The following is a 13,970-nucleotide window of genomic DNA, read 5'->3' as shown; positions in this document are numbered from 1 at the left end:
TTGCAACCTTCCGGTTACTAGTCCAACGCTCTAACCACTAGGCTACCCTGCGCCGAATACAACAGTTAAATGTTTACTTACAAGCCCTTAACCAACCACACAGTTAAGAAAATACTTTAAACAAGTAAGAAATGAGAATGACAAATAATTCATGGGCAGCAGTAAATAACAATAGCGGGGCTGTATACAAGGGGTACTGGTACAAAGTCAATGTGCGGGGGCACCGGTGTCGAGGTATTTGAGGTAATATGTACCTTTAGGTAGAGTTATTAAAGTGACTATGCATAGATAATAACAGAGAGTAGTAGCAGCAGCGTAGGGGGGGGGGGGCAATGCAAATAGTCTGGGTAGCCATTTGATTAGATGTTCAGGAGTCTTATGGCTTGGGGGTAGAAACTGTTTGAAGCCTCTTGGACCTAGGCTTGGCGCTCCGGTACCGCTTGCCGTGCAGTAGCAGAGAGAACAGTCTATGACTTTTGGCCTTCCTCTGACACCACCTGGTATAGAGTTCCTGGGTGGCAGGACCAGCGATGTACTGGGCCGTTCGCACTACCCTCTGTAGTGCCTTGCGATCGGAGGCCGAGGAGTTGCCATGCCAAAACTGTTCAGTCTCATGAGGGGGAATAGGTTTTGCCGTACCCTCTTCACAACTGTCTTGGTGTGCTTGGACCATGTTAGTTTGTTGGTGATGTGGACGCCAAGGAACTTGAAGCTCTCAACCTGCTCCACTACAGCCCCGTCGATGAGAATGGGGGCGTGCTCGGTCCTCCTTTTCCTGTAGTCCACAATCATCTCCTTTGTCTTGATCACGTTGAGGGAGAGGTTGTTGTCCTTGCACCACACTGCCAGGTCTCTGACCTCCACCCTATAGGCTGTCTCATCGTTGTCGGTGATCAAGCCTACCACTGTTGTGTCATCGGCAAACTTAATGATGGTGTTGGAGTCATGCCTGGCCGCGCAGTCATGAGTGAACAGGGAGTACAGGAGGGGACTGAGCACGGACCCCCGAGGGATTTATGATGATCGATTGGGTCATTATAATACATTCTTCACAGGACTATATTAATAGCCACAATCAAAACGATTAGTTTGGCAAAAGCCTGAACAATATTTTCAACTTCTGCTGTATTTGTGGTTGGTGTGTTGGGCTACAAATATAAAGATGGCGCCATACTGGATGGCCGCCGTTTTGAATGCACTGACCTAACTTTGGTATTTTGTGACTATTTTTTTGTTTATTTTTACTTTATTTTCTCTAAATGTATTCGCTATCATTTCTTATAACTTTTGAACATCAGATCGGCAGTTACTTACCTCAATTCCAGCTTCAATTTCGACTTCAAGTTCAACTTTCTGTTATTCCGACCCAATTTTCAGGCTACCCAAGAGGAAACGCCGAAGTTACAGAGGAAAGAGAGGGGGGATCCTGGTGGGATTAAGGCTAAGGGAGAACCGGCCACCTCCTCCCTCCATTCTACTGGCCAATACACAGACACTTGATAATAAGATGGATGACCTCCGATCGCAGATTTGCTACCAACGGGACTCTCGTAACTGCAATATTCTATGCTTTTCTAAAACATGGCTCTCGGACAAGATACCCCTCTTGGCTCTCCAACTCGATGGATTCTACATTCACTGTGCCGACAAGGCAGTGGAGTCTGGGGAAATCGAGGGGGGAGGGGTTTAGTTCTTCATCAACAACTGGTGTGCCGACTCGAGCGCGGTGGAAGTGCGACCAATTGTTCATTGGTCAAATGTCGACCCTTTTACCTCCCAACAGAGTATTCAGCTGTTATCGTGACAATTGTATACATTCCACCTCAGGACAAAAAAAATAACAAGCTGGCACTTAACAAATTGTACAAGGCTATAACCAAGCAGAAACACTTACATACAGAAGCTGCTTTTCTGGTTGCCGGCAATTAGAATTAAGCCCATCTTCCATCAACACGTCTCTCTGGACACTAGGAGAAATAAAGTCCTAGACCACAGTTATTCTACCCACAAGCAAGCATACATGGCCCTCCCTCGTCCGCCATTCAGCAAATCAGATCATGACTACTTACTCCTGCTTCCTGTTTACAAGCAGAAACTGAAATTAACCGTGACTCGGGCCGTTGAGAAATGGTCACCAGAATCAGAGACTATGCTACAAGACCGCTTTGCTAGCGCTGATTGGAATATGTTTCCAATCATGGGGAGGACTCTGCCGAACATTTTGACAAGCTAACCAGCCAGCTTCATTAGGAAATGCATCGGTGACTTTGTCCCCACAGTTAGGGTTTGCTGCTTCCCCAATCAAAAGCCCTGGATTAACACGGAGCTAAACTAAAGGATGGGTCTAACGCACACAGGGCTATCGCAGACAACCCTGAGGCTACGGCTGAGGACAGAAACAAGAACAAGAGGTCACGTTATGACCTCTGCAGAGTCATCAAACGAGCAAAAGGACAATATAGGAATAAGGAGGAATCATATTACACAGGCTCCGACACCCGCCAAATGTGACAAGGGCTACAGTCCATTACGGATTACAAAGGAAGACCCAGCCGTGATCTGCCCAACCATGCCTCCCTACCAGATAAATGCAATGCATTTTATGCACACTTTGACAATAGCAACATCATGCGGGGTGTGAGGGCCGCCACCGACCCAGAAGATTGGGTGATCTCGCTCTCCGAGGCCGATGTGAGTAATGTCTTTAATAAAATAAATACCACGGGGCCCGATTTGGTATTCCAGGGCGTTTTCCCAGAGCATACACAGAACAGCTGGAAGGTATATTCACAGTCATCTTCAACCTTTCCTTGTATCAGTCTGTAATCCCCACATGATTTAAGATGACCACCATCATTCCTGTTCCCAAGAACTCTAAGGCTTCATGCAACAATGGCTACCCCCCTGTAGCACTCACATCTGTAATCATGAAGGTCTTTGAGAGGCTGGTTATAGCACACATCAACTCCATCATCCCAGACACCCTAGACCCACCCCAATTTGCATACCATCCCTACAGATCCATAGACACAATCTAATTTCACAGCCCTCACCGTTCCAGATAAAAGGAATACCTATGTTAGAATGCTGTTCATTGACTACAGCTCAGCATTATCCCCTCCAAGCTCGTCAACAAGCTGAGGACCCTGGGACTGAACACCTCCCTCTGCCGTCAACAAGCTGAGGACCCTGGGACTGAACACCTCCCTCTGCAAATAGATCCTGGACTTCCTGACGGGCCGTCTCCAGGTGGTGAAGGTAGGCAACATCACCTCCGCCACGTTGACCCTGAACACGGCGGCGCCACAGGGGTGTATGCTTAGTCCCCTCCTGTACTCCCTTTTCACCCACGACTCCAACACCATCATCAAGTTTGCAGAAGTCACGACGGTGGTGAGCCTGATCACTGGCGACGATGAGACAGCTTAAAGGGAGGAGGTCAGTGTCCTGGCAGTGTAGGGCCAGAACAACAACTTCTCCCTCAACGTCAGTAAGACCAAGGAGCTGATCGTGGACTACCAAAAACAGGGCGGAAAGCACGCCCCCCTCCACATCGACGGGGCTGCAGTGGAGCGGGTCGACAGCTTCAAATCAATAAGAACTTATAATGGTCCACCCACACGCACTCACATGGTGATACAGAGGGTGGTGCGGACAGCCCAGTACATCACTGGGGCCGAGCTCCCTGCCATCCAAGATCTCTATATCAGCCTGTGTGAAAGGAAGGCCTGGAAAATTGTTAGACTCCAACCACCCAAGCCATAGACTGTGTTCTCTTCTTCTGCATGGCAAGCGGTACCGGTGAATCAAGTCTGACACCAAAAGGCTCCAACAGCATGCCTCATGGCAGAATGCATTACATTTGATAGCAGCCTTCTGGTTCACACCTTTGTGATAATTTGTCTTGGACGAGCAGTCAGTGGTTTTTCCAATGACATCACAATTAACTAGGGTAAGAGCATGTTGAGCTCTATCTGTATCAGTAAAAAAAGAATGGCCAGGAAAACAAGTCTTAAAAGCAGAGTAAAGCTGTAAAAGGACCCGGCAGAACACTTTTTCCACTCTAGTCGTGTAAGTATAAGAGCAGGACAAGACCTTCAAAATGATGTCATCGAGCTATGGTCTTAACTGTGTCGATAACCATAGATCATACTGTCTCATGTTCTCGCATGCCTTTGGGAGTTGATTTAAGTGCTTCAATTTTAGTCACAAAATCTTGGTATGAAAGATTGCAACACCTTTTTATAGAGCCAGCAATTAAATATATAGCTCCTTTGTCAGCTATAGCAAGAGAGGGCACATACATGAGTTTCCTATGCTAAATGAATATGCTAAATGAAAATGACCACAGTAGAGAATTCATTTTGGATAGGCATCATGAATCCAATTCTACATTCAACACTGCATGCAATTCTTAACTTTGTGAATTGAAATTTCATGAAAACAAATGAAATACTATCCATATTGATCCTAATGAGTACTTTGATTAAAAACATTTTTTTAAATGGGAGTTGTCTGCCTAAAATAGAGAATTGAGCTGAAGTGAGAGTTTTGGAGTCTCTTTAAAACTAATAATAGGCCTAGCCTACTGTAAATTATTAATACTGTCTAATTATAAAGGATTGTCAATATTCTATTTGTCATAGAATTGCTATAAAAGTCAACTAAAACCATTGTTAGCTGTTTAACTTTGTCTCATCCAGTGAGTGCTTTCTGAACCAATGACCTGCTATATTTAGAAATAGAAGCACGCTATTATGATCCCTGGAGATGCCTTAGAAAAAAGCAACTCCCCAGACCGACTGTCCATCGGTTGAACCCTATTTTGGAAAGTGACAGACAACTAGAAAATTTGATAACGGCTTTTACAGCATTACAGTTTGGAGAGACTGGATTTTCTAAACAAGGGGGAACATTTAGTGCACAATGCGCCGGGTAATATTTCATCACTTTAGAATTGACGACATGATAAATAAACAATATTATAGTGACTGACGAATTTCGCTTACCATGACTGAGGACATTCAGAAGTATTCCAAGGACAATCATCATGCACGGCATCAGGTAAGAGAGGTCGGGGAGTTGGGGACTTCGGAGGCACTTTGTCCTCGCGCTCATTGACCCGCATGCAACATCCAGCCACACCGCGTATGTCCCAGGATCGACTGAGTGAATAAGCCAAGCCGATTCTCGCAAATGTGTGACAATTCCCAAACCTGGACTCGCAGGGATGCAACGTTTGCAGCTGTCGCGTTTTTTTTCAAAGAGAGGACTTGCAGTAAAATAAATTACAGTTATATTATAATTAGACGAGTGGTCAAGAATAGGTTAGCCCAAATACTGTGCATCACACACTGCAAGCGTTCCGCGGTCTTTTCAGAAAAATGTCCCTCCAAAGTTTCCGAAAGCTTAAGCGACCCAGAGGCTGAATTTGTTTAGAATCATTCTCAATTGCACTTATGTCGCCTTGCGTCGTCGGTCCTCAATTGCGCTTGCAAGACTTGAAAATAGAATAGTCAGACTGTATGGTGCAGCTCAAACACAGAGCTGTGTTGTGATTGGCCCCCGAGTAGCCTAATACACATACAGAAAAAGTCGGTGAATAAAATACCATACTCCACAGTGATGCTGCGCGCCTCTGTGTGTGTGTGCGTTTACTTTGTGTATGTGTGTGTGTGTGTGTGTGTGTGTGTGTTTTTTTTACTTAAAAGAACGCGACATATTTTGTTTACAACTGTAATTACACTAGAGGCAAACAGATGTACACATATCTACAATAACATCTGCTAAATATGTGTATGCGACCAATCCAATTCTATTTGATGTACCTCAATCTTTGAGAGGATAGAGTAGGCTACATATGTGCTTCAGCATGATGAGCTGGAGTGACTACATGTTTTATTTCATCCTAACGTAGGTCTCAGTTGTGCATGCATATTCTGTACAGTACGTTTGGGGAAAATAAATATGAAAATATAATAAATATGATTGAAGTCAGAAACCAGCGTCTGAAAATCAAATTGGCAGAAAATACACGATTACCACATTAAATGTAGGCCTATACACACACATCACCTCTACATAGAGTGATAAACTTACTGAAGAACTTGATTCTAATACACCTCAAATACTTCCAGCCTGAGCAACAGCAGCATTATGCCACCACTGCCACCAGCAACTAAAACCTGAGGGGGTGAGGATGGCTGGGGGGTCATCCAACCTGGTCTCAGAGCAGTTTGTATTATTCTGTCAGTAAATCTGAGAATCTCAAATTAGTATGATATGTTATGATATGGTATTTATTTATCGCACACCAGCGACTCCAGTGGCGGGCCGGGCGCAGTGCACGCTAACCAAGGTTGCCAGGTGCACGGTGTTTCCTCCGACACATTGGTGCGGCTGGCTTCTGGGTTGGATGCGCGCTGTGTTAAGAAGCAGTGTGGCTTGGTTGGGTTGTGTATCGGAGGACGCATGACTTACAACCTTCGTCTCTCCCGAGCCCGTACGGGAGTTGTAGCGATGAGACAAGATAGTAGCTACTAACAATTGGATACCACGAAATTGGGGAGAAAAAGGGGTAAACATTCAGTTATTAAGTTATTAAGGTTATGAGGTACCTTAAAATTAAGGAGTTAGGGTTAGGGAAAGGGTTAGCTAATATGTTAAGTAGTTGCAAAGTAGATAAAAAGTTATAATAAAGTTGTCCTTGATGAGATTCGAACATGCAACCTTTGGGTAGCTAGACATTCATATTATACACCCTACCACCCTCATTTAGTTTTTGACTTAAGTAACCTTCTGCCTTATGTAACCATAGCAAACGTAGCAATCAACCTAATTTGAGTGCCCCTGATGTACATTTACTATGTTACGTCTAGTCTATGAGACCAGGCCGAGTGGTCAGGAGGGGGCCTAGGCATTTCAAACACCTGAAATAGCTTTTTCCCTGCAATCTAGAGCCATAATCATGACGCTTCATTCTCTGTAAAAACAATATTTCTGCATATCTAAACATACCTCTTTAGCTGTCTCTATCCTCCTTGCTGCTTCTTTTAAAGAAACAAACTGTGAGTCTCTGCTACAATCTGTGTAAAAGATTGAAAGGAATGTGAGTCTGCTAAAATCTGTGTAAAAGATTGAAAGGAATGTGAGTCTTATTCCGTGTGTTTCTAAAGTCTACCAACCTTGCCAGCACGTATGCCAGTTAAGATAGACAAGTTACAGCTGAAGTCGGAAGTCGGTTTTTCACAATTCCTGACATTTAATCCTAGTAAAAAGTCCATGTCTTAGGTCAGTTAGGATCACCACTTTATTTTAAGAATGTGAAATGTCAGAATAATAGTAGAGAATGATTTATTTCAGCTTTTATTTCTTTCATCAGATTCCCACTGGCTCAGAAGTGTACGTACACTCAATTAGTATTTGGTAGCATTGACTTTAAATTGTTTAACTTGGGTCAAACGTTTCGGGTAGCCTCCCACAAGCGTCCCACAATAAGTTGGGTGAATTTTGGCCCATTCCTCCTGACAGAGCTGGTGTAACTGAGTCAGGTTTGTAGGCTTCCTTGCTCGCACACAATTTTTCAGTTCTGCCCACGCCTTTTCTATGGGATTGAGGTCAGGGCTTTGTGATGGCAACTCCAATACCTTGACCTTGTTGTCCTTAAGCCATTTTGCCACAACTTTGGAAGTATGCTTGGGGTCATTGTCCATTTGTAAGACCCATTTGCGACCAAGCTTTAACTTCCTGACTGATGTCTTGAGATGTTGCTTCAATATATTCACATAATTTTGCGTCCTCATGATGCCATCTATTTTGTGAAGTGCACCAGTCTCTCCTACAGCAAAGCACCCCCACAACATGATGCTGCCACCTTCGTGCTTCATGGTTGGGATGGTGTTCTTTGACTTCAACTGTGTGTGTGTGTGTGTGTGTGTGTGTATATATATATATACTCTAAGAGCGTTGCACACCTGGATTGCACATTATTCTTTAAAAAAATTATTCAAGCTTTGTCAAGTTGGTTATTGATCACTGCTAGACATCCATTTTCAAGTCTTTCCATAGATTTTCAAGCAGATTTCAGTCAACTGTAATTAGGCCACTCAGGAACATTTAATGTCCTCTTGGTAAGCAACTCCAGTATATATCTGTCCCTTGTGTTTTTGGTTAGTGTCCAGCTGAAAGGTGAAGTTGTCTCCAAGTGTCTGTTAGAAAGCAGACTGAATGAACCAGGTTTTGCTGTAGGATTTTTCCTGTGCTCAGCTCTATTCCATTTCTTTTTTATGCCCCCCCCCAACAAAAACCCTAGTCCTTGCTGATGACAAGCATACCCATAACATAATGCAGCCACTGCCATGCTTGAAAATGTGAAGACTGGTACTCAGTGATGTGTTGGATTTTCCCCAAACATAATGCTTTGTGTTGGCACATTTTATGCAGTTTTACTTTAGTGCTTTATTGCAAACATGATGCATGTTTTGGAATATTTTTATTCTGTACAAGCTTCCTTCTTTTCACTCTGTCATTTAGGTTAGTATTGGGGAGTAACTACAATGTTGTTAATCCATCCTCAGTTTTCTCCAATCCCAGACAATAAACTCTGTAACTGTTTTAAAATCCCCATTGCCCTCAGTGTGATATCCCTGAGCCGTTTCCTTCCTTTCTGGCAACTGAGTTAGGAAGGACGCCTGGTTTTTGTGGTTGAATCTGTGTTTGAAATTCACTGCTCGGCTGAGGGACCTTACAGATACTTGTATGTGTGTGGTACAGAGATGAGGAAGTCATTTAAAAAATCATATTAAACACTATTATTGCACACAGAGGGAGTCCATGCAACTTCGTATGTGACTTGTTGAGCACATTTCTACTCCTGAATTTATTTAGGCTTGCCATAACAATGGGGTTGAATACTTATTGACTCAAGACATTTCAGCTTTTCATTTTTAATTCATTTGTAAAAATGTCTAAAAGCATCATTCCACTTTGGCTTTATGGAGTATTGTGTGTCCAGTGACACAAAATCTCAATTTAATACATTTTAAATTCTGTCTGAAACACTTTTTTTTTTGTCAAAAGTCAATGGGTGTGAATACTTTCTGAAGGCCAACATGATGGCCTTCTCTATTGAAATGTCATTTGACCCTGCAGAAAATAACTGGACTCCAAAAATGAGCAAATTGTAGTCAGCTATTAGGTTGGATTTCCTCTCACTGTTAGCAGTTGGGCTTTTGCACCTGGGCTTCCTGCATATTGTGCTGACAGACAATAACTAATCTCTCCATCATCGACACTCTAATAATGCCACTTATAAATAAGATGGAATTGATAATTTCACTTTCCCTCCCGTTACCTCTCCACTCTGGACTGCATGACTTGAGGAGCAGGGATTAAGGAACTCCAAATCCATTGGCTCAGTTGAAACCAGCCTGTATATTCCAAACATTACACCGCACCAGAAAGCATTATTAGACATGGTAGTCGACAGGCTGATTTTTGTTGAGCAAGTGACTTTTGAAAACTGCAATTTGAGACCTCCACTTGGACATAGCTGTTGATAACATGTGATTTCTTAATTCACCATTTTCTCCAACAATGTCCTTATCTCCCCACTCAACATCCCCAGTCCTCTCATGGCCTTGTCTGGGACTCTGGGTTGTTGCTGCCAGAGATATGAGTATGTAGGCCCATGCGTGGTATTAAAAACCCATAAAAACTGACTGCCAAAAGGTCCTCCACTGCAACAGCCAGCCAGTACCAGTCTTCCTTCCTCCTGGGAAAGGTCTGAAGTCTGAGCCGTGGCCATTCCCACCCTATCTGCTTTCAGTATAGCCGGATACCACTTTTTGGGGCCTGTGAAATCCCACAGTTGTTCCGCAATTACAGCTGCTGTGCATAGAAGAGGGAGGCTTTTTTAACAGCGAGGGGGGATAGAGTTAACCCAGCTGTGTTGGGGGAGGAACCACAGCTGCAAACAAGACACACCTGTGGCACCGGCAGGGATAAGGACTAAGGATATTCACAAGGACAAGCCTAATAAAAAAATACTTCTAAAGGTTTCTCCTTTTATGTTTTGGTTTTACTGTCCATGGACCATATGATACCTATTGAAATGATATAATTAAAATCAAAGTTGTGTTTTTTTGTGTGTTTTTTTAATTATAAATGTCATAGTTAATGCATTAATTAATGTGCAGGTCCCTGATATAATCAAAACATTAAAAACTATTCAACCTAAACTCCAAGGTCATTCACTCTGGTTAAAAAAAATGTTATTCAGAAGAGCTCACATTAAGTCATGATTCCCATTAATAATAAAAACATACATCCATGATTGACACTGGAAATAATGCCACCCCTTTCTGCTCTGCAATGTGGAAATTACATTAAAGCAATTTGAAAAGGCGACCTGCGGTCTCTACTGTAATTAAAATATACTACAAAATGGACAAAGGCATCAGTGAACATTGACATAGTGCATAGTTTACATGACAGCATGTGAAAAAGGGTTCCATTTGGAAAGCTAGCAAGCCCAACAAAAGGGCAATTTGTTATCACATAGTCAAGTAGGTTCCTGTAGGATAATTAAACGGACAATCTCTAGGTCACTGTTTGGACTCAGCTGTCCCTCTGAGTGTCTGTTCTTCTCCTGGACTCCATCCCCGACACGACTGGCTCAGAGTTTGACAAAAGTTTGGATGTGGTGGCGTCTGCGGCGCTCCTAGGCGGAGGCTGTGTGTGCAGCCCAGAGTCTATTTGAGTATTGGAGCCAAGCTGATCCTCAACACTGGGGCCCTTCGGGTGTGCGTGCTTAGTCCCCTCCTGTTACTCCCTGTTCACCCACGACTGCACCATCATTAAGTTTGCTGACGACACAACAGTGGTAGGCCTGATCACTGACAACAATGAGACAGCCTATACGGAGGAGGTCAGAGACCTGGCAGTGTGGTGCCAGGACAACAACCTCTCCCTCAATGTGTGTAAGACAAAAAAAGCTGATCGTGGACTATGGGAAAAGGAGACCTGGTATAACAACTGCTCAGCAACTTACCGTAAGGCGCTGCAGAGGGTAGTGTATACAGCCCAGCACATCACATCACTGAGGCCAAGCTTCCTGACATCCAGGACCTATATACTAGGCGGTGTCAGAGGAAGGCCCCAAAAAGTGTCAAAGACTCCAATGCCCCAAGTTATAGACTGTTCTCTCTGCTACCACACGACAAGGGGTACCGGAGCACCAAGTCTAGGACCAAAAGACTCCTCTAACAGCTTCTACCAACAAGCCATTAGACTGCTGAACAATTAATCAAATGGCCACCCTGACTATTTACGTGTACATTTTTTGTTGTTGTAAATATTTTCTTAACTCTATTTCTTGAACTGCAGTGTTGGTTAAGGGCTTATAAGTAAGCATTTCACAGTAAGGTCTACAACTGTTGTATGTGGCGCATGCAACAAATAAAATTTGATTTGATTTATTGTCAGGTCCATACCTGATGAGAGAAGTCTCTGTAGCCACCCTTGAGGATAGTGCAGGGCTGGGTATTCGTTCACTCTGTGGTCCACACTGCGCAAGAGGCGACACCTACAGAATGAGAAAAGCACTCTCTCATGAGGAGAGACTTAATCTCAAATGGAATACATGCAGAAAAAAAAACAAATTTCTGGTCAGGAGTCAAAAGCAGACAATAGGTAATCTGCAGATTTGATACACACACACGAACATGACAACACGCACAGGAGGACGTGACAAAAAGGTATGTATGTTACGTTCTGGGTGCTCTTTCGGAGGAGAATTCACAGTGCAGCTCCAACACAAGCCTCTCATCAAATGTGTGGGCTTTTAGCCTCTGGGACAGTATGCCATCCACTGCCTCCTCTGTGTTGGGCGAGCTCAGAGCCCCCTGCAGGTGATGAGAGGGATAACACTAACTCAGACGAACACACTCGGTTCACACTCCACATTGATATAAACAAAGATTGCACTGCCCAGGGAATTATTCTCACCATACTGTGTCCTCCCTGATACTCATATGGGTAACAGCAGTCCACCACGGCAAAAGACTAAACCAAGCAGCTGAACTTCCCTTTCAGAAGAACACTCATCTGGGACAATGAGAGAATGAAGTATTTTGAGATGTAATGTATCTTCCTGCAAAGGTAACATGCAACTATGCTAGGAGGAGAACTACATCTCATTACACTTACTGTGCCAACCATGATGTACGTCAAGCCATGGACACATGAGAAAAGGAAAGGGCAGGGGAGAGATTCAAAATTGGGGTATGTTGGAAGACAGAAAAATGCAGGGTAGATGGGACTTCCTAAGGCACAGGGCTCACTGTCACCTTGGAGCTGTGAGTCTGGAATAGGCATAAAACACTTTGGCTTGACCTGAGAACTCTTCCTGGGGCAATCTAAACACAGGGGAAACCACAGCAATGCAGTCATTGTAATTCAGGTGAGATAAAGAGAATGCGTAACTCCTCAAAAACACATCCACAACAGAGGTGGAGAAACTTGAGCAATCCCATTCTGTCATCTAGTGGCCATAGTTGAATAAGCCACACAGGGCACTGAGCTGTTACTGAAATGTAATAATTTATGCTGCTACACAGCAACCTGAGCTGAGTGAGAAGAGAGTGTGTTAAACACAATGAGAATCATGAAAAACACATTCATAGGTAGAGAGCGTCCACAGAGTGTTTTTTTTACCAGGAAGGACCGTATAACTTCCTAGTGCGACTGCTCCCGGAACAAAAGAGAACATCATTACGTTAGATGATGCAAGAAGCAACACAATGCCACTGGGATCCACAGGGCCAATGGGGACCAGGTACTCATCCCCCCACAAATGATAACAGCATTCATACGTGTTCATTCATTCATTCAGAATGTTTATAAACACAGTGTTCAAGTTAATGGTGTTCTTGAAGGTGAGAGGAATAAGTCTGGCACCTACAGTAGGTGCAGGAGAGCCCAGGGCCACTGGAGAAGAACTAGGCTCGTCTACAAACCAATAGGAAATATTGTTTCAAAAAAACATGAAATGGTGAGGATGGAGTGAAAACAGCATATCACGATGGGCTCAAAAATGCAATGACATACAAAAGACAAAACAAAGACAAAGGAGTGGCAACTGAAATGAAAATGGTGCAACATTTTACTGAAAGTGAAAGTACAAAGCCTCTGCTACTTTACCAGAGTTTGTGGGCAGAATGTGCAACGCACACACCAGCATAGATGGTCATACACTCTAGCAATAGGGATGCCCAGGGATGTCCTCTTGATAAGTGTGTGAATTGGAGCATTTCCCTGTCAAAATGTAACAAGTACTTTTGGGTGTCAGAGAAAACGAATGGAGTAAAAAAAATGCATTATTTTCTTCAGGGATGTAATGAGGTGAAGTAAAGTAAAAGTTGTTAAAAATATAAATGGTAAAGTACAGATACACCAAAAAACTACTTAAGTAGTACTTTAAAGTATTTTTACTGAAGTACTTTACAACACAGCAAACTAATATGACCCACAATTATGACGGGACTCATTCCTGAGCTGTCTTGTGTGTTATTCAATGTGTTTCTATCGTAGTAAAGGCCAAGATCAATGTTTTATCAAATAATTTGTTTAGATTATTTGTACCTTTACCTATCAAATAGCAATGGTACAGCCATCTTAAAACAATTCCATGTTAGCTTAGTACCCCCCCCCCCCACCCCAATCTATCTGGATTCTACTTCACATGGAGCCAGCTGTCCATACAATCAGCTGAGAACCCAAGACAGGGACTGGCTGAGAGCCACTTTGGGCCCCCTTGGGTACTCAAGAGCTAGTGCCGTGTCTTGTGAACAAGACTAGGCTAAAACTACAACCATGATCTTTATACCTCCATGTTTACCCATCTTTATCCCATGCATCGCCTGCCTGCCTTAGTGACACCCCTCGGCGATGGTTATGACATGTCTAGACAT

The 13,970-nt window shown here is 43.4% G+C and overlaps 1 protein-coding gene across 1 annotated transcript in view; it reads right to left on the bottom strand.

Moving 5' to 3' along the window:
- The window catches only part of LOC110534111 (GDNF family receptor alpha-4), a 46,408-nt gene extending 40,829 nt beyond the window's left edge, over positions 1-5,579 (bottom strand). The window contains exon 1 of the mRNA XM_021618784.2: positions 5,010-5,579. Within this exon, the coding sequence (XP_021474459.1) occupies positions 5,010-5,118 (109 nt within the window). The 5' untranslated portion in view covers positions 5,119-5,579. The remainder of the gene's footprint in view (positions 1-5,009) is intronic.
- Between the last annotated feature and the right edge of the window lie 8,391 nt (positions 5,580-13,970).

This window comes from Oncorhynchus mykiss, chromosome 10 (assembly GCF_013265735.2).
Source record: "Oncorhynchus mykiss isolate Arlee chromosome 10, USDA_OmykA_1.1, whole genome shotgun sequence".
Classification (NCBI taxonomy): domain Eukaryota; kingdom Metazoa; phylum Chordata; class Actinopteri; order Salmoniformes; family Salmonidae; genus Oncorhynchus; species Oncorhynchus mykiss.
The sequence above is the reverse complement of the archived record's forward strand: the minus strand, read 5'-3'. Positions and strand labels throughout refer to the sequence as shown.